Source organism: Vombatus ursinus, unplaced genomic scaffold (assembly GCF_900497805.2).
Source record: "Vombatus ursinus unplaced genomic scaffold, bare-nosed wombat genome assembly UNPS02000577.1, whole genome shotgun sequence".
Classification (NCBI taxonomy): domain Eukaryota; kingdom Metazoa; phylum Chordata; class Mammalia; order Diprotodontia; family Vombatidae; genus Vombatus; species Vombatus ursinus.
The window spans coordinates 7,400,834-7,421,018 of NW_020940355.1; the positions used below are offsets into that span (position 1 = coordinate 7,400,834).

At 36.9% G+C, this 20,185-nt stretch overlaps 1 protein-coding gene across 5 annotated transcripts in view; it reads left to right on the forward strand.

Moving 5' to 3' along the window:
• KIF13A (kinesin family member 13A) overlaps window positions 1-20,185 on the forward strand; it is a 241,287-nt gene that overhangs the window by 116,929 nt on the left and 104,173 nt on the right. For 4 of the 5 annotated variants that reach the window (XM_027874865.1, XM_027875016.1, XM_027874940.1 and 1 more), the window contains exon 5: window positions 16,310-16,402. In XM_027874865.1, the coding sequence (XP_027730666.1) occupies window positions 16,310-16,402 (93 nt within the window). Of the gene's footprint in view, window positions 1-2,509; window positions 2,616-16,309; window positions 16,403-20,185 lie in introns of all 5 variants that reach the window. The other variant, XM_027875096.1, reaches the window with a different exon arrangement.

Consider the following 20,185-nt stretch of genomic DNA (forward strand, 5'->3'; position numbering starts at 1 on the left):
ACAGTGGGCCCTCTTTCGGGTATCTCTTTATCACTTTTAAACAGTGCTGGTGGTGAGAAAGTTTGAGTTTGTTCTGGACTTGGCAGGCTTACCAGGTCCAAGAAGGGAAACACTTAGTGCAGAAAGTCAGATTTGGGGCATGACTCAACACAAACAAGAAAAGAAGGAGGAGTGCTTGGTTCAAACTAGGTTTAGACAAGCCCCACAACTCACTAACCTTTGTAATTATCTAATGGAGTCGTAGGTCTTGAAAAGTGTGAATATGGCACATATAAGGCAACAGAATTTGAGGAATAACTTGTGGAGAGGTAGGTCTAAGTAAAATGACTAAAAAAAATGTCATTCCAAAAACCAAGACAGATTTTTTTTTTGTTATGACTGACTCAGTGACATCAGGGTTCCTATTACAACCAGCTGTAGAATCTTGCTAATGAGAAGGCAGGTCAATGGAACCTGAGAAAATGACACCCTTCCTGCTGAGTCTAACAGGGCTTGTGTGCAATGAGTGAAGGTGGACTGCAGGACCATTTTCTAAACTTGCTTGCAAATCCTATCAATGTGTCAGTACTTGTGTATCATATTTTCCAAACTGCATGTGGTGATTCACTCAGAAAACTTGTTCAACCTATTAACAGACCCGAGGTTGGTTGGAGTCACGTGCTGACCATGAGTCTGTGGTACTTGCCCTTTGGTGTCCTGGCTGGCTGATTTGCTAAGGCTAGAAGACTTCCAAGTCCCCTTTCTCCCCCACCCCATCCCATGGGTTTTGGGGTCAGCTGTTTAATGAAGAAAATAAAATCGCACCTGGGTTAAATTCTTCTTGGCTGACTGAAACATTCTTGGAGTTGCTGAGAAGAGTGTTTTCACACTGATTAGCCACACAACAAAGCAGTTGTTTGAAAGTGTAAATATTCTTAGTGTTTTTCCCTTGTAGAGTATCTGCTTGCAGAGAATTCAGTTGCTGAACTGCACCCTTTTTTCTTTGATAAAGTAGAAGGTTTAACATCATCTCTACACTGTGGTACATATCACTTACATCTTTTAGAGCAGAATTAAAACAAACATGAAACCTCACATGGCCATTTAACATTATATGGTGCTTTTGGCAAGAAAAAGAATCTTAACAGTACTCTTTGTGGCTTTATTAAAAGTCAGATCACTACATCATGGTGTTTTTTGTTTGTTTTTTAAGTGCAGGTTCCGTTATTTCAGTATGAGAAATTTTCACAGCTTTGCTGTAAAGGTTAAACTACGAGGAGCCTGAAAGTGGGGGAGGGGGAAGCACACATAATTTTTATTATTTTATTTTATTATATTATATATTATTATAATATATAATAATTTATATTATATCATTATGTAATCTACATGATTTCATCCAACCTCCCTACAAGTGACATCCCCTCTGCTTCATATAGATAGCTAGGTAGTACAGTGGATTGAGCCCTGGGCTTGGAACCAGCTTCAAACACTTACTAGCTGTGTGACCCTAGGCAAGTCACTTAACCTCTGTTTGCCTCAGTTCCTTCAGCTATAAAATGGGGCTACCTCACTACATAATTATTTATTCCTTTCCCTTCTCCCTTTGTAGTTAGTACAATGAACCGTAAAAGCCACTAATGAATTTGTTATATATGTCAGGGAATCTTGTGATATGATTAGTCATTTTATTTGTATAATTGTATGATACATAGTACTTGAAGCAAGAGAAGACTATCATACTGAAGGACTGCTTTTATCTTTCCTGTTTTGTTAATAATGGACACAGTGGGATTTTAACTCATGTCTGTGGGCAACACTGGCATGCCTAAAGTATGGGTATATGCCTATATATCTATCTATATCTATATCTATCTATCTATCTATCTATCTATATATACACACACATGTAATTTTCTCTGTGTATATATAGGCACATGGCAACATGTTATATGTAGTATATGGCAGAGGGTTGCTATCACCAACAAATGCCTTAAGTGTCTAATTCCATAGGCTGCCTATCCTTGAACTGGATGATAATTATCACCTTTGAAAAAATCTACTAGGGCTACTATGACTGGCTAAAATGCTATATTCAGTTCCAAAGAATCCTTGAAAATATTAAAGCCTCTGGAAATAACTTATTCAAATTTACAGTTTTAAGAAACAATCTCAGAGAGACCAAGTTACTTATCCAAGTTCACACGAGTAGGTGGTAGCAAAACCAGGTTTATAATCCACAACTCCTGATCCCAAGTCCAGTGTTCTTTTCTGCCACAACACTCTCTCTCCTAAAGTAGAACTAACTGTAAACCTAGCATACTTTGTCTTTAATGAAAAATCTCCCTACCAAAAGCTCTTGCTATTTTTTTCTTATTCTATTAAACAACAATATAGGAATAGTCAAAATGACAGAGTAATACAGTGATCTCCCTCCCCAAATTCCTCCAAGCAGACCTAGAAAATGTACCAGATTAAATCTTGATAAGGAAATCCAAGGGAAAAAAATAACAGTAAGTCATTTGTGCAGTCCAGGTTGGCATTGGGAGACAGAGAGATCTGTAGACACTGGGAACAGGGTCTGACCAAGAGTACCAGAGGGGGAGTATTCCAGTACCAGAGGACTGTGCCTGAAGGTAAGACATAGTCTCATCATTTGGGGGTAACCTCGTTCAGGGTGTAACAGGTATGAACTGGCAGCTATGTTACCCACCACCCTGCCAGATTTCCAACTGGCTGATAATCATTGAGACAGCATCTACTGTCCCTGAGAGCCTGGAATGACACAATATTCATATCCACCAGAAAGCAGCAACAGAACCAGGCCAGATTTTTCCCTCCAGAAGTGTTCAGAGCCTGACCCTAACCTTAAACAATGATTATAATAAAAAATCATATATTTTTCACTTCCAGATATCAAATTTGGAGTCCTTGTCACCACTTCTTTTTTAATCATGTGTATAATCTATTTTCCTTTCTCATTTTTTCTCTCCCTCAAAAGACTTCTGGGAGCAGCCCTGGGAGTGTCCATTAATGCATTATCAATGATGCCATTATTCTTTAAGGCTGATAAATAGGTCATTTTCAGGAAGTAGCTACTTCCCCTCTTCTACTTCCTGGTATTTCCTATCAATGAATTAATGCTTTCATCTTAGAGTTTTTCTATTCACAATTACAACTGATGACTGTTATTTGTTTGAGGTTTATTTGTTTTTTTAAAAAAAAGTAATCACAAAACTCAAAGCAATTTAATATTAAAACCAATGATGCAACTTGGAAGAAAATACTTGAAAACAAGACAACGTGTAATTTTTGGATGCTATCATAGCTGTCTTAGAAATTTTATCAAGGCTTGTTATACCTCATGTGGTCAGTATGTAGTCATGTGTCATATATATTCTTAGATAAGGTTCAGAAATAATGTGTATATGTACAATTACTTTAAAAAAAATAAAAATTACAAACAAAAATCAGGAAACATGTAAGTTAAGTTTCCATGGAAATTGACATAATATATGTATAACACTTACAACATAAAGGTGACCTTCATTTCATCTATAATAGAAAGAAGTAAATTTATCACATATCAATATCATATTAGACTTAATTTTGTCTATTACCTAAGATTTATGGCATTCTACATTTTTTCATTTGATTTCTTCTTTTCTGTGCTTAAGACAATCTACAGGTAGAAGTAAACTTGAAATTTTATTTCTGAAAGTGTAATAATAAGTATTGTGCAAAATAAGATGGTGCATAGTTATAACAGGATAATTTAAAGTTAAAACACTATACAACATATTATATTGTGTTATACTATATATGTATGCATAATATATAACTTAATAAATCACATCATTCAATATCATTCTTTTGCAGATGAGGAAACTGAGACCCAAATATGTGAAGTAATTTCCTCAAGGTCATTTGAGTTGCCCTTTCCAGATCTAAATCTGTGATCTAAATCTAAATCATTCCCTCATGAAACAGCCCATTGCTAATTATTGTTTTCTGTTGGTACAATTTCCTCCCTAAGCTCTGTGAATCTAAACTTGTGCCTCTGTAAAACACATTGAATATAATACATTCCCTTAGGTTATCTACAAATACTGAGCACCTTAACAAGATACAGAGTATGTAAAAATCAAGCAATGTTCTGTGAGTTTAATAAAAGAGTTATACACCTTCATGATTCACTGATCAGATTTTTCTTGATGTGCTCTGTGGCTGCCATTTTTCTGGCTTCAAGGACTGTACACAGTTTAAATCACAGACTTAATTCCTGCCTCGAAATATGTTGTGGTGTGGCAGTAACTGGCCCTTTCCTTTCTGAATTCTAGCTAAAAAAGCATTCTCCTTGTTCCCATCCCATTCATTTTATGGGGTTGGCAGAATATTATAACTCTGCTTTCTGTGCTTCTCCACTATACAGTCAATCAAGAAAGAAAGAAAGAAGGAAGGAAATAATTAAATAAGTAAAAATAAAAAGAACCTTCCTATCACTTTCAAAATTGTCTTCAGGAGGAACTGTGCTTCGAAGACTAATTGCTTACCACACTTGCCCTAGAGATTATTGCTGTGTCATGTAAACTCTGATATTGAGTCAAGATATGCCAAAGTTGTACACTTATTCTTTATTTGTATGTATAGTTTTGGATAAGATTTACATCTGCATGAAATTATTTTAAAGAAATTCACAAATGTTGTTGCTTATATTACTGAATTGATAAATCCAAAATTAAAAGTAGGTTTTGAGTCAAACTGGTCCTATTTTTATCTCTAGTATTTTCTGTCAACATCATTTGGGGGGGAGAAGGAGGAGGGGGAACTTTAAAATTTTGCTATTGTTTATTTAAGCCCGCACCTACTAGGAAGTACAGTGGATAAAGGGTTGGGCCTGGAGTCATGAAGATTTGAGTTTTAATCTAGCCTCAGTCTAACTAACTAGCTCTGTGACACTGGGCAAGTCACTTAGCTCTTTTTGCCCATCTGTAAGATGGGGACAATAATAGGTAGGAACACCTACCTCCCAGGGTTATTGTGAGATCAAATGAGATAATATTTGTAAAGAGCTTAGCAGGGTGTCTGGCACATAATAAGCATTTAACAAATGTTTATTACTTCCTGCCTACCATATACACACTTCTCCCTTGCCCCCCACCCTCGCCATGCCACACACACAGACACACACATATACCCATGGGTGTGCTGGTAAATGTTTAACCAGCTCTTCAGAGGAAAATGTAAATAATGTATATACAACATACTTTTAAAAAATTATATTTTACTTTTCCCCCATTACACGTAAAGACAATTTTTAACGTTCATTTAAAATTTTTAGCTCCAAATTTTCTCTCTCTTCCTCATCTTTCCTCTCCCTGAGACAGTAAGTAATTTTATATAGGTTATACATGTTCAGTCATGCAAAGCATTATCATATTAGTCATGTTGTGAAAGAAGACACAGACCCAAAGGAAAAAAGAAACACATGAAAAAATACAGAAAGTGAAAAACAGTCTGCTTTGATCTGCATTTAGACTGCATCAGTTCTTTCTCTGGAGGTGAATGCAATACACTTTTAAATTTAATATGTATCATTAACACTTCCCATAATTTCCTTAATTTTAGACAATGTCAGGCTCTAATTTGGGCATTTCCCAATTTCTGAGTTGTAAATGCTCACATGCACGTCACTCCCCTCCCCATCCCAACACTCCACTCAGTTGATTATCATCTCCTGGGACAAACAGAAAATATGGTATTCAAAGCCCTTCATAACCCAACCCACCCCTTACCTTTCCATTCTCTTCATACTTTATAGTCCCCTCTTCAGTTCAGTAACATTGGACTCTTTGCACTTCCTCCAAGAAGACACTCCATCTCTCAGCCCTGGGCATTTTCTCTGTCTTTTTCCCATGCTTGGAATGTTCTCTCTTCTCTCTACCTACTGGATTCCCTGGCTTCCTTCACATCCCTACTAAAATCCCAACTTCAACCGGAAGCTTTTTTTAGCCCCCTTAATTCTAGTGCTTTCCCCTCTATTAATTATTTCCTCTTTATCCTATATATATAACCTGTTTGTACATATTTGCTTGCTTGTTGTTCTTCCATGCCCCCTAATTAGACTGTGAACTTTTTGAGGACAGGGACTGTCTTTTGCCTTTCTTTATATCCCCAGTGCTTAGCACAATTTTTGGCACATAATAGGTATTTAATAAATGTTTATTGACTGACCGATTGCCCTTGACACATGCTGACTGTGTAACATTGGGCATATCTCTTAACGTCTCAGTGCTTTGGTGGCAGTTCTCTAAAACTGAAGGTGCAGAATAGTTGCTAATTTGCAATTAAGAGACAAGAGTTTCTTCAGTGGAAGATCCCCACACCAGTGAAAATGCCTGTACAGCTGAAGAAAAACAAAACAAAAAACCCACAACAAACCAAAACAAATGCCTAAACAAACAATAATAAAACTGTTATCCCAGCTTCCTTTCCACCTTTATTTCTCCCACTTTGCTGCTTCCAGGGATAGGAGCCTTAGCATAGAGGGAACACTGTCTTGGTTACCTATCTCCCAGTAGGCAAATAGTAAGTAGCTTGGAGTCCATTAGTTGTCTCAGTAGGGAGGGGTTATGCACCAGTAAGGCAGCCCAAGGGTATTAGTTTAAAGAGCTATGTCAAACATGACTCAGGGTTGAATGACTCAGACCTAAGACTATGCTTACAGAAATGTCAAACCATGAAGTTCTCTCCATACTGTTTTGGCAGTTATCTTATGAGTAACTGTATTAGGGCCTTGGTTAAGCTCTGTCCACATAGCTACAGAAAGGCTAATAATAAATCCCATGAAGGAAATTAGCATTATGGTCACGGTTATTGACAAGTAAGGCCAGAGTCGCTTTGTGGCTTCACTATAGCTGGGCACCGTGGGAGCTTGCATCTGCAAAATGTCCATGGGCCACAGAACCCAGGCCAATGAAAGGCATCTCTTCTAATTTTTTGGCATCTGCTGTGCTGAAAAAGCCGCAGGCCTATTGGCCCTGCCAGTGATCTGGCTTTTCTCAGTTTGTCTGGGGGTACAAATAAATACTCCTAGATCCTTCTGTTATTAACAAAATTCGTCCCTGCAGGACTTCCGAATTGTGTCTCACAAGCTAGTGTATTTTTCCCCCACCCTCACGCCATTCACCGCAGAATTTCATTCTATCTACATTCATCCACACAGCTGGAAACATTTAGGTTGGAGATACTGCATCTTTTATAATGGCCACCCATGAATTGTTTAAACCCTTAAAATGTCAAGTGTGTTCCTACTCTCTCACTCCTCCAATATAAATTGCCTCTTTTGTGAGTCTGCTTCCACAAGTAGTTGGCAGAAGTCACTATTCCCTATGTTGAAAATGCTGGAAGTTTTATAAGAAACCATCTGAGACTTCTGGGCCAATTGGGATCCCATCATGAAAGGACAAGTAGTTTTGATATTTAACACCTTTTTGTTATCACAGGGTATAAAGCACAGTAGGCAAGATTTATGGGTCACAAGTTAAGCTTAAGGAGATGTAAAACTCAAAGCAGGGTAAAGGATCTGGGCAACAGTGTAATGTTTTTTCTTTGTTACTTAGACAATAGCAGTCTACTAAGGATTGTTCAGACTGGAAAGGTACCCTGACATAACCAGTGGGCCTATACATCAGCGTGAAGAATAAGGGGAAATTCATAGAAAAGATGAGACCTTGAAGTCATGTATTAATCCATGATTTTACATGGCTTTGTTATTGTGACTTGCATATCTTTCTGGCGTCTTCCGTCTTGGGATTTTTCCATCAGTCATTGCGAGGAAAAAAAAATAGTTTGATTTCCATGAGATAAAGAAAATCCGACATTTATTGGCATGTCTTCTTCCCTACACCACCCCACCCCACCCCAAGTTTAATCTCATTTAAGTTTTGAGAAAGAGTGTAGAAACAGTTTTCTCAGCAAAAAGGTATGTGTTTGGCACACCTTGTTATAGAGAATGATTCACAGTGTTTGTCTCAGCCTGTTTGAATTTGGAAGTAGTACCTCTAAGGTAAGAGAATAATGACCTCAGTGATTCAGTTTGAAACTTTTTTTAAGTCCTCTAAGAAGCAGTATTTGTTTCTTTCCCTGTTTTCTTACAAACAAGGTTTGATTTTACTACTTTTAAATACTCATTTATTCCAAATTTGCCATGCATAATGCTATGTACATTTCAGATTTTATTCATCTACTTATAAACTGTACTGGGACTTCTATCCATGGCATTTAGGCACTTGGACTAAGACCACAGAAACAAGATAGAAAGGGATACACTCCAAGGTGTGTTAACCACATGGTTTGTAAGATTGGTGCCCCTAAATATGGTAGTACATACTGAAATATGTAACATTTAACTGAAAAATGGAAAATATATAGCACATACTGAAAAATGGAAGAAAGAGCTAGTCTACTGTCCTCATTTACAGATGAGGAAACAGGCTATAGAAGTGTAGTGGCTTTCTTTCTGTGGATTAAAGTTTTTCCAGATACTGCAAATTTTTTGTTAAAAACCTATGTCAAAACTCCTTTTATACTTGTAAGCTTTAAAAAAAAAGTTAAATATCATACAGTTAACAAATATGCCCCATTATCTTTGGAAACTGGCTTAGATGTTATAGGATCATATATTTAGAGCCAGAAGGAAGCTTAGGAGCTATCTACTTCACCACCCTCATTTTACAAATGTGAAAAATGAAGCCCAGAGAGTTTAAATGACTTCCCTGACAGAGAAAGGATTTGAACCCAAGTTCTCTGACTCCAAATTCCAAAAGAATAGATTATTAAGATTATTTTTTAAGAATTTCAGTTGTTTGTTGTTGTTGAGTTTTATTTCAGTCATGTCTGACTCTTCATAACCCCATTTGGGATTTCCTTGGCAAAGATACTAGAGTGATTTTCCATTTACTTCTCCAGATCATTTTACAGATGAGGAAACTAAGGCAAACAGGGTTACATGACTTGCCCAGGGTCACATAGCTAGTAAGTATCTAGGGCCGGATTTGAACTCTGGAAGATGAGTTCCTGATTCCAAGCTTGGCACTCTATTCACTATGCCAGCTAGTTGCCCAGTTTCTACTTGACTATTTATTTTAGATATTTGATTTTTCTTTGTGTCTCTGCTCCAGTAGCAGTTTCTAGGGTTCCAGTCCCTGCACTTCTGTCCAGTACCATAACAGCCTCATAGAATGACATAAGTATGTTTGTCAACACTGGTTTTTTACTTGGACATTCAATCAAGCAAGCATTTATTGAACTCCAGTTATGTGCCAGGCAAACTATGTTAATCACTGAAGATACAAAGACAAATGAAATAGTCCCTGCTCTCAAAGAGTTTACATTCTGATGTGGACAACATGTACATATATAAGAATTTATACAAAATCAATATGAAGTGGTTTGAGGAGGGAAGGCAGTACCAGCTGGGGAGAGGAGAAGACTATCAATTTGATGAGATTATAGAAAATGGGCAGAAAATATTATAATTTCTATGAAAACAATAAGGGGAAAAGGTACTAATTCTTGGCAATAGATTGGATGTATTGGGTGAAGACTAGTAATTCAAAGATTGACTTCAAACTTGTAAACGTGGGGGCCTGAGAGCATGTTGGTGCCATTAACTGCATTAATGCTATTTGGGGAAAGAACAATATATGGGATCTAATATAAAGAATTAGAGTTCTGGGGAGAGGTTCATAACAGTAGTGATAGGTATTTGGAAGTCATCTACACAGAGGCCATAATTGAAGTCATAGGAATAGATGAGATCACTAAGAGAGAGGGTATAGAAAGAGAAGAGAAAAGGGATGGTTGTATATAGAGCCTCAGGAAACACCTACATTTAAGGGATGGGATAACCGTGAGGAGCTGGCAAGAAGCAGAAGAAGGGATCAAAGGCAGGAGAGGAGAACCTCAAGAAAACAAATATGGAAGCCAAGAAAATGAAACCATCAAAGAGGACGTAGTCCACAACTTCATATGTAACAAGGAAGTCAAGGCGATTGAGCATATAAAGGCCTTTGAATTTGGCAAACAGGAAGTCCTAAATGACTTTGGGGAAGGCTGATTCACTAGATTTCTGTGGAAGGAAACCAGATTGCTAGAATGAGTGAGTAGTGAAAAACTGGAGGCTGCAAGTATATAGTATTCTTTATAGAAGTTTGTGAGTAAAAATGGGCAGAAAGTCATAGAAGGTAGCTTGAGGAAGTAGCAGAGTTGAAGGTAAGATTTTATTTGGGTTTTTTTTTTTGTGTGTGTGGGGTTAGATTAGAGGAAAACTGAGACTCTTTATACCTTGAGAAGTAGCTTGTAGAGTAGGAGAGATTGAAGATGTATGAGTGGGGCATGATTGATGGAGCCAAGTTATGAAGGAAGTAAGAAGGGATAGGACTAAAAGTACAGGTAGGAAATATAAGAGACACCTCTTCCTCTTTGACTAGGGGAAAGTATCTGCGTATGATTGCTTGAGGGCCAAATCTGGCTCACCTCCTGTTGTTTTTGGGTTTTGGGTTTTGTTTTTTTTTTTTGTAAGGTCAGGAAGCTAAGAATGATGTGGTGTTGTTTTTAATACAAAGAAACTTTATTTTAAAATGCAAAAACCATTATTAGCTTGCAGGTTATACAAAAACAGAGGGCAAGGCACAATTTGCAAGTTTGCTTAACCTAGACTAGAAGGAAGGAGGGAATATTCTTTCAACAAATATTTATTGAGTATCTAGTGTGTGCACTAATGCTAAGGGCTGGGAGAGATACAAAATTTATACAGTTATCCCTTCCATATCACAATTTTCCCCATCACAGTTTTGACATACATATCAGCATAAGAAATTAAATGGGAATTTTTGGGGAGTTTTGCGGAAGCCACAGACAACCCATAAAGGCCAGCAGGTGACACAAATACTTAACTCAAATTTTACAGTAAGGTGCTGTAAACACCCCATAAAAGAAAAAGAAAAAAAATCAGACTTCTCTGGTACAAAGGGAGGGCCAAAAAATTTTATGTGTGCTATGTCCCTAACCCCCTCAGTGTGGAAGGGATAACTGTATAAAAATAAACTAGTCCCTGGCTACACTGAATTTGCAGTCTGGTCGAAGAACATGACATTAACAAAGACAAATAGAATATACATATTAAGTACCTGCATTAGAGAGTTCTTAAGTGCTGAGTAGTATCTATGGAGAAAGGTACATATCAACAAGAGGTGGGTTGATGAGGGTTTAAACAAGACATCCTTGAATAGGTTACATTTGAATTGAGCTTGATGGCATGGCTAGAAATTCAGCAGTTGAAAAGGATGAGGAAAAATATTCCCAGGCATAGAAAACTATAAGAACACAGGCATTTGAGTGGGATAACGTAGTAATTGTTAACAGAGCAAAGTAGTACAGTTTAATTAAAGCATAGAGTATATACAGTAAGGTAGTATGAGGCAAAGCTGGAAACTTAGGGTGGATAACACAGAGCCTCAATGCTAGGCAAAGGAATCTGAACGTCATTTGGTAGAGAAAAGAGAACCACATACAGTTTTTTTTTTCCTTTGGGAAAAAAAAAACATACCATGGTCTATGTTTAAAACAGATTATCCTGGGATCAGTATAAAGGATAGATTGAATGGAAAGAGAGTGGAGGTGGGCAGTGAAATAAAACTATTACAGTAGTCTAGGTGGGTACTAATGGGGACCTGACCTCAAAATGGAGATTCTGGGAAGAACTCACCAATCAGAAGAGAAAACTGCAGGGGTGGAGAGATCTTACAGGATGATAAGGCTGCTGGAGCATAGAAGAGAATTCTGGAGGGTCAGGTGTGGAGCTGAGAAAGAGAAGAGGGGAAAACAGTTAAGTTCTATTTTTGACATGTTGGGTTTAAAGTACTATGGAAAATATAGGTATAGATGACCTATAGGCAACTTGAGATATGGACATGGAGCTTAAAAATTGTATAGTTTGGTTCAAGGCAGAGATGTAGAAATGGGAGTTAGCTGCACAGAAGTGATGTAGTAGAAATGAATGAGACTGCCAAAAAAAGAAAATGCAGGTGAATGGATAAGGACATGGAAATCATTAAATGATTAGATCAGGAGTGGACAAACTACAGCCCACCTCATGGGCCAAATACTGTAGCAACTAAGAATATTTTGCCAACCCCTGGATTAGAGTGGATTTGAAAGAGTTGCTGTTGGATGGCCCTAATCTTCTCAGGAAGATAAAAGGCTTTTTATTGTTTCCTTTAAAGACAGTATTCTAAATTGTTTAATGGAACATGAAACAAAGATATGTATTTTCTTAAATGAACTTGTAAAGTGAATTCATATTCTCATAGCATCGTTGAACTACTCCACTACCTTTTCCTATAATTGTTTTTCTACACACTGTCATGGACAAGCCTTCTAGCAAATATTACCTCTGATATGGAAGAAATCATTAATATAAGCTCTATAGATTCACCCATGCTATTTAGTTGTATCTCTGTTTCACCATGCCAGGATGTTATTGTAGACATGCATTAATAAATGGTAGATTATTCCTGTGTTGACATATCTGCTCTGGGTCTGATGATTTATTTACTTAGCTAAATCTATTGTACTCTTCTGTAGTACTTTAGTATTTCACAAAGGTGTTAAAAATCTATAGCCGTCCTTGGAAAAAAGTGTAAATTCAAGCAAAATTGATCGCTTTGTCAGTCTTAACAGTTTTTAAAATACATATTCTAGTAGACCCTGTTGAAGGCAGGAATTTTCAAATAAACTGTATATTCATTGGGTTGAGAATAAATCAATCAATAGTCATTTATTAAGAACTTACTGTGTGACAGGCAAGGTAATACGGATACAAACACAAAAATGAGAATCTTGCTCTCAGGCAACTTCCGTTCTGTCTAAGGAGACACACACATAAGTATGTACAAAATAAATGGAAGATAATTTTGTAGGGGAGGCACTAACAGCTGGGGAGACCAGAAAAAAGCCTCATGTTGGAGGTGGCATTTGGACTGAGGACAGAACCACAGAGAGCAATGCATAGAAACTGAAGAGTAGCAAGTTTATACTTGATTTAAGAAAAAACTTCCTAATAGAGCTCTCTAAAAGCGGAATGGACTACTTTGGGATTCCATGGTTTGCATTGATGTAACATTACCAGGAGAATGTTAGTATTAAAAGAATACTGTTCTGTGCTAGTGGACAGCTTAGAATTATTGAGACTGATGCACCATTTCCCAAATGTGATCTCCTATTCAATTTGGGACCCGGCTCAATGTACACCTACTGTAACCCCTTTCTTAAGTTTGCATACATATTGACAATTGAACTCAAGGGATTGCCATTCCAACTGTGTGTCATAGTTTGGACAATAAACATTTCCACTTTGTTTTTCTGGTTAGGATGATTTCTTCTGCATTAACCATGGATCTCATTGAGAAAGTGCCAAATTGATTGATCCATTAATTAGATTGTTTACAGCATACAAATTAGAAATTATTATTTATTCATTAAGACATACTTTTCTTGACTTCTTTTCAGCAGCTTTTTGATGTCTACCAGTTCATGTTCCTGTATGTATTTGAAATGAATAAAGTTGCACATGTTTAAATCTAAATCTCAGATTTAGACTTCTCGTAAATAAGTCATGTCTTTATAAGTAAGTCTAAATTTATGTGGTTTAATTGTTTTAATACTGATTCTTAGCTAATTAATTTATATCAAAATGGAGAGGGCACAGAACTGCTGGTTTGGTATACAAAGTTCTCTGTTCAAAAATAAAAATTATAATAATTATTTATGAGTTTTATTTAAATATCTTTCCATTATTTTCATCTTAGCCTGAGAGACTGCCATTCTCAGTTCTCATCATTCAGGAAGCATCACAAGTTATTTGCTTTTGACAGAATTGTGAACATCCCAGAAGAAAAAAGTGTCCTCTCATTCTAACCTACTTAAGCATCAAGACTGGGCAGTGCTCATGATTTGATACAGAAATATGTATTGATACTTGGTGGCATTATTAATCCAGGTCATTTCTGTTACACTGTTTCTCTCTGTGCCTCTTTTACTGATTTAAGCAACTCATATTTCATCATCAGCCTTCTGGAATCTTTTGTGGTCATTGAATTGATCATAGTTCTTGCACTTTTCAAAGTTGTTTGTTTTTATAGTGTTGTTATTGTATAAATTATTCTCCTGGTTCTGCTCCTTTTATTCATTGGTTTATAAAAATCCTTAGTTATTCATTTTTGTAATATTATTCTGTTTTTTCTCTTTACTCTGCATCTGTTCATATGTCTTTCCATGTCTCTTTGACATCATTTATTTCCTCATTTCTTGCACCATTGTAGTACTCCACATTCATAAATACCACAGCTTATTCAGTCGTTCCTTAACTGACGGGCACCCCCTCGGTTTTTACTTTTTTGCAATTACAAAATGAGTTACTATAAATATTTTTGTACATAAAGTATCTTTTCTTCTTTCTTTGATCTCTTCAGAGTATCATTCCAAATTGCTTTTCAGAATGGTTGTACCCCTTTACAGGTCCGTTAAGTGCATCATTGTGCCTATTTTCCCACAGCCCTTCTAAAATTCAGTCAGTGAATAAACATTTATTAAGTGCTTCCTGTGTGCCAGGCCTTTATAATTTTCCTTTTTTTTGTCATCTTTGCCACATTGGTAGGTATAAAGCGGAACCTCAGAATTGTTTTTAATTTGCGTGTCTTTAATTAGTAGTTATTTAGAGCACTTGTTTTTAATGTGGCTATAGAAAACCCAGGTTTTGAGAGCTGACTGTTCACATCCTTAGGCCATTTGCCAGTTGGGGAATATCTTTTATTCTTATAAATTTGAAGCAATTCTCTATATTTCTTGGAAATGAGACCTTTATTACAGTATTTTCCCCAGTTATTTCCCTTTTAATTATAGCTTTGTGTGACTTGGTTGTACAACAACCTTTTAATATTATATGATCAAAATTATCCATTTTATCTCCTGTGATCCTCTCTATCCTTTATTTGGTCATGAACTCTTTTTTCTATCCATATGATCTACTAGAAGCTGTTCCCAACCCTTCCCTCCCTTAATTATTTCCTATTTGTCATATATATTGCTTGTTTGTGTATATTTGTTAGCTTATTGTCTCCTCCATTAGGTTATGAGACTTTTGAGGGCAGAGATTGTTTTGTGCCTCTTTTTGTATCCCAAGTACTTAGGATAGTGCCTAGCGCATAGCAGGCACATAATATTTATTAACTTTCTCACTGAATGATGGACACTAATGAAATCACAGGTTATTGAAGCAACTGTTTTTATCACAGGTGCACTCTTAGCAGATATACATATTGTTACTGTCTCCCTACACTCCAAAACCCCTCCTTCACAACTCTGTCCTACTTCTATTATGTAGCTAGGTGGCCCAGTGGATAGAGCACTGGTCTTGGAGTCAGGAAAGCCTAGGTTCAAATCCTGTCTCAGAAACTAACTATATGACTCTTGGCCAGTCACTTAACTTCTGTCTGCCTCAGTTACATCATCTGTAAAATGGGGATAGTAATAGCACCCACCTCAGAGGGTTGTTGTGAGGCTCAAATGAGATTACATATAACAAACTCTTTATTGGGTATCTTAGGATTTTTGTGATACCTTTTATAAATGCTAGCTATTATTAACAGCATCAGGAGCTTGTCAACCCATGGCTCAAACCACCATGGTATAGCCTGTAGTATAGTCTTCCCACTAGATTGCCTCTGTTTCTCTCTCCTTTAATCCTCATCCTAAAACTCAATATCTTCCTTTTCACGATTATGAATTTCTACAAGGTAAATAACTTACTGCTGGACAATGTTACCCTGCCTTCCTTACTCCTTCAGCTCTTTCTCTTGAACGAGGAATACCCTTCCATTGTTTTATTCTAGCTATTGGTGTTTTCTTAACAAATCTCAGTGATGACCATGAAGTCATGTTTGTGCCTTCCAAGTTAAACATTTCTAGTTCACTTATTAGTTTGGGTCCATCCTTTGGCTTATAGATATCAGAAACATTACAATTTTTTTCTCCTTTTGTCAATAATTATCCCCAGGGGATCATTGAGCACCTCTGCTGCTATTCTTCCTATCAGCATTTCTGTGTTGACATTCCTATGGCTTTTCTTACACATATATTTCACATTGTTCAAAAGTAGTGTTTTTTCTTTGTAGTCAGAAATGTTTTCACTCTGCTGTATGTAGAAGAACATTGTTCATGTTTTCAGGGGGTTGATTGCTAACTAATTGCTTAATCTTATTTTTGAAAGGTCAAGAAGTAGTTTTCAAATGCCTTGGAGAAGGAATTCTTGAAAAAGCCTTTCAGGGATACAATGCTTGTATTTTTGCCTATGGGCAGACAGGTAAGAATTTTCATTTCATAATCAAGTATAGTAAGTAGTTAGTTTTCAACAATGTGAAAACAGTGTTTTCAACAGCTTCATCATCAACAAATGCTACAAATCAGAGGTTGATTTATTATTTTGTTGATTAGCTAGACTTAAGAAAGTGATAGAGAAATATTAATAATGAAGATTAAACTCCAAAGACTTTCTGGACTTAAGTAAATGATGGAGAAAATGTCAGGAATACAGATTAAACTTAAAAGTGTGTCATGAAAATTTTTTTTTGGGAGAGCCAGTTGTTAAACATTTACTGGCATACTCCTCATTAGAAGGGACCTCAAATGTCGTCTTGCCCAATACCTTCATTTTACAAATGAAGAAATTGAGGTCCACAAAGTACTCTAGAAAGGTGAACTGTCATTATTTACTTAAGTGGATCTGTAATATCATTGATGTGGGTGTTCCTTCCAGTGGTATAGATTGCAACCAATCCATATCTCATTCTGTGCTACTCTTGTCCATATCCTTCCATAGGTCCTCCCCTATGGAGTTCATGTAATGTATTGGAGGCCTTCCTCAAGCTCTTGGCATTGTAGGAACACCAGCTGAGCTTGTGTGATGTCCGTGGTTATCCCTTGCTCCGGCAACATGGCCATTCCATCTCATTTTCCAACCATACAGCTCTAGTGATAACTTCTATGCTGCTCTTCTGCAAAATTCCCCATTATTATTACTGACAAAAAATGTATTTTGCTCTACACATTTTGCCATTTATCCTTTTAATTCAGTCGTACAGGTGGTTTAATATAATGAAGTCCTGATTGTTTGTACACAAATTAACCATGTTGGGAATTATTCAACTACAATTTGGGAGCCATCGCTCTCTGCTTGGAGTGATGGTTGATGGTGAGGGCCTTATTCCGTCTTGTATTTGTTTTCAAATATCCCTCCTTTGGAACAACATCTCTACTGGATGTTTCAAATTATTCTCCCAGTATGTATTATACAGATAACCAAGATCTTATTGCAAAGAAAAGCATTTTAAATAAACATTTTCTAAAACCATTTTAGGATAATAGATCTACATCAGGAAAGAACTGAGGTCATCTAGTCCAACCCTCTCATTTTACAGATGAGGAAACTGAGGCCCAGAGAAGTTGAATGATTTTCTTAGGTCACAATGATAATAAGTAACAGAATCAGGATTTGATGGAGCCGATGATATTGAATTATTGCCAGAGGCTTAGCATAAAGTCGAAGTCTACACAAAGCAGGGATTTGGAAACATGCCTATCTGCATGGCCAAAACACACCTGTCTTTATCTCATGACTCAGAGAAGAAAAGTGTACCCACAGATTTTGTTCTGCCAATCTGTGACATCCGGGCCAGTGTTGGTGCTGGCTTCTTGTACCCTTTGGTAGGGATGATGAATACAATGCCTGGTCTCCCGACTCAGCCCTGTTTTTATGACATTGACTTGGATCCTGTATCAGAACAAGTGAATGGATTGTTCTGAATTGATTAGGAGTATCTTCCAGGAGCTACTTTGGAAGTTTACCCAGAAGCCTGCATTTGTAGGGCCTGACTTATATTAATTATCATGTGTAGATTTGCTTAAATCATGGAAGTGTCTTTATCAGTCCTTATGAAATGCAATTAAATAAAATAATTTTAATATCTTTTAAAAAAAATCAGGATTTGAACTCAGGTCCTATTACTCCAAGTTCCATACTCTTTCCATTGTACAATGATGCTTCCCTTGACTTATAATGGAAAGGATACTGTGTAGGAGGAGTCAGGAAGCTTAGATTCTAGTTTTGTCTCTACCATTAACTGTATATTTGACCATGAGTATTTAATAACTAATAAAATGCTTTATCTAAATAACTTAACATATCTACATCTGTAAAATGGGGATAATTATACATTCCCTTCCTATCTCACATAGTTATTTTAAAGATCCAGTGGAATAAGAGATGTCAAGTCAACAGCCATTTATTAAACACCAACTCAGTGCTGGGCTCTGTGCTAAGCTTCTGCATAAACTACATACAAGATAAACAGCACACAATCACAAAAAGAAGGCCCTAGTCTTAAGGGAATTGGGGAAGGCCTCTTTTGACCTGTTCTCTCTCTCTTTTTTTTTTGGGGAGGCAAGTGGAGTTAAGTGAATTGCCCAGAGTCACAAAGCTAATGAGTGTTATGTGTCTGAGACTGGATTTGAACTCAGGTCCTCCTGAATCCAGGTCTGGTGCTCTATCCATCATGCCACCTTGCTGCCCCCTGGAAGCCTTCTTTTGGAAGATGAGATTTTAGCTGAGACCTGAAAGAAGCCAGGAAATGAAGAGGAAAAAGGAGAAAATTTCGAACACAAAGGATCGCCAGTGAAAATGCAAAGAGTTGGAAGATACTTTTAAATACACATAGCACTTCTCCCTTCAAAAAAGATGTTTGATCAATGTCTGATTAATGTTTAAGAATACAAATCCGTGCTAATTAGACTCAGATTCTAAGCCCTGAAAGAAACTGGCCAGACCCAAAAGGTTATAATAGTGTGTGGGCAAATGATAGTTTTTAATAAAATTGAGAATGTGACCTTCTGTCATCTTTTAGACACCTGATTCATCATCTGATATTGAGTATGAAAACAATTAATGAGAGAGCCAGTAAAATGTTTTGAGGGTACCAAGAAGTTTCTGAATCTATCTTTAAGGCTGCATACAAAATTTTAAATCTCTAATTTAAAGCTTTTTGTTATTCAGTCGTTTTAGTTGTGTCCAACTCTTCATTTGGGATTTTCTTGGCAAAGGTACTAGAGAGGTTTGCTATTTCCTTTTCCAGCTCATTTTATAGATGAGGAAACTAGAGGCAAACAGTTAAGTGACTTGCCCAGGACTACACAGCTAGTTAAATGTCTGAGGCCAGATTTGAACTCAGAGAGATGAGTCTTCCTGACTCCAGGCCTGGGGAATTTTGCAGAAGAGCAGCATAAAAGTTATCACTAGAGCTGTATGGTTGGAAAATGAGGTGGAACAGCCATGTTGCCAGAGCAAGGGATAACCACGGACATCACACAAGAAAGGTCCATTTCTATCCACTGTACCTCTTAGCTGCCCCACTTTAAAACTGTAAGATATAAAATTCATGATAGTCAATAAACATTCATTTCACGATAGTCAGTAAATATTTGTTAAGTGCCGGAAATGGTGCTATGAGCCAGTGATGTAAAGAAAGGCACAACACAGTCCCTGCCCTCCAGGAGCTCATAGAATGGGAGTGTAGTGTTCAGAGTCCCGTCATTATCCAAATACATAGGGAATTATAAAGTACTCAAGTACTGTTCTAACAGGGAATTGCTTTCTAGTTCATTGTTTGCTCTTCTGAAACGAAGCATGTTATGCTTTTTTTTGGTCTTCCTGTAAATCTCTTTTATAAAATAATCAGGAAACTGTATTTTTTTCTAAAAATTTCTTCTTATCCAATCTGTAATTTGTAAAAATATTTTAGCCATTTTACAGCCTGCTAAATGGTATGGGTTTCTGTCCCTAGTTCCTTACGTTCATCCTAATTTGTTTTCCCCCAAAAGAAAAGTAGAAACCTACTTCCCTGGAGTGGAGTGAATACTAGTCCACCAATTCATGAGCATTTGTCAAGCTCCTAGTCTCTGATAGGCTGTGTGCTCAGCACTGGCGGGGGGGGGGATACAAAGGCAGAAATGAAATGGGCTTTGCCTCAAGAAGATTATATTCTATCAAGGGAAACAGCATGTTCTCATATAAATATATTCAGAGTATATACAA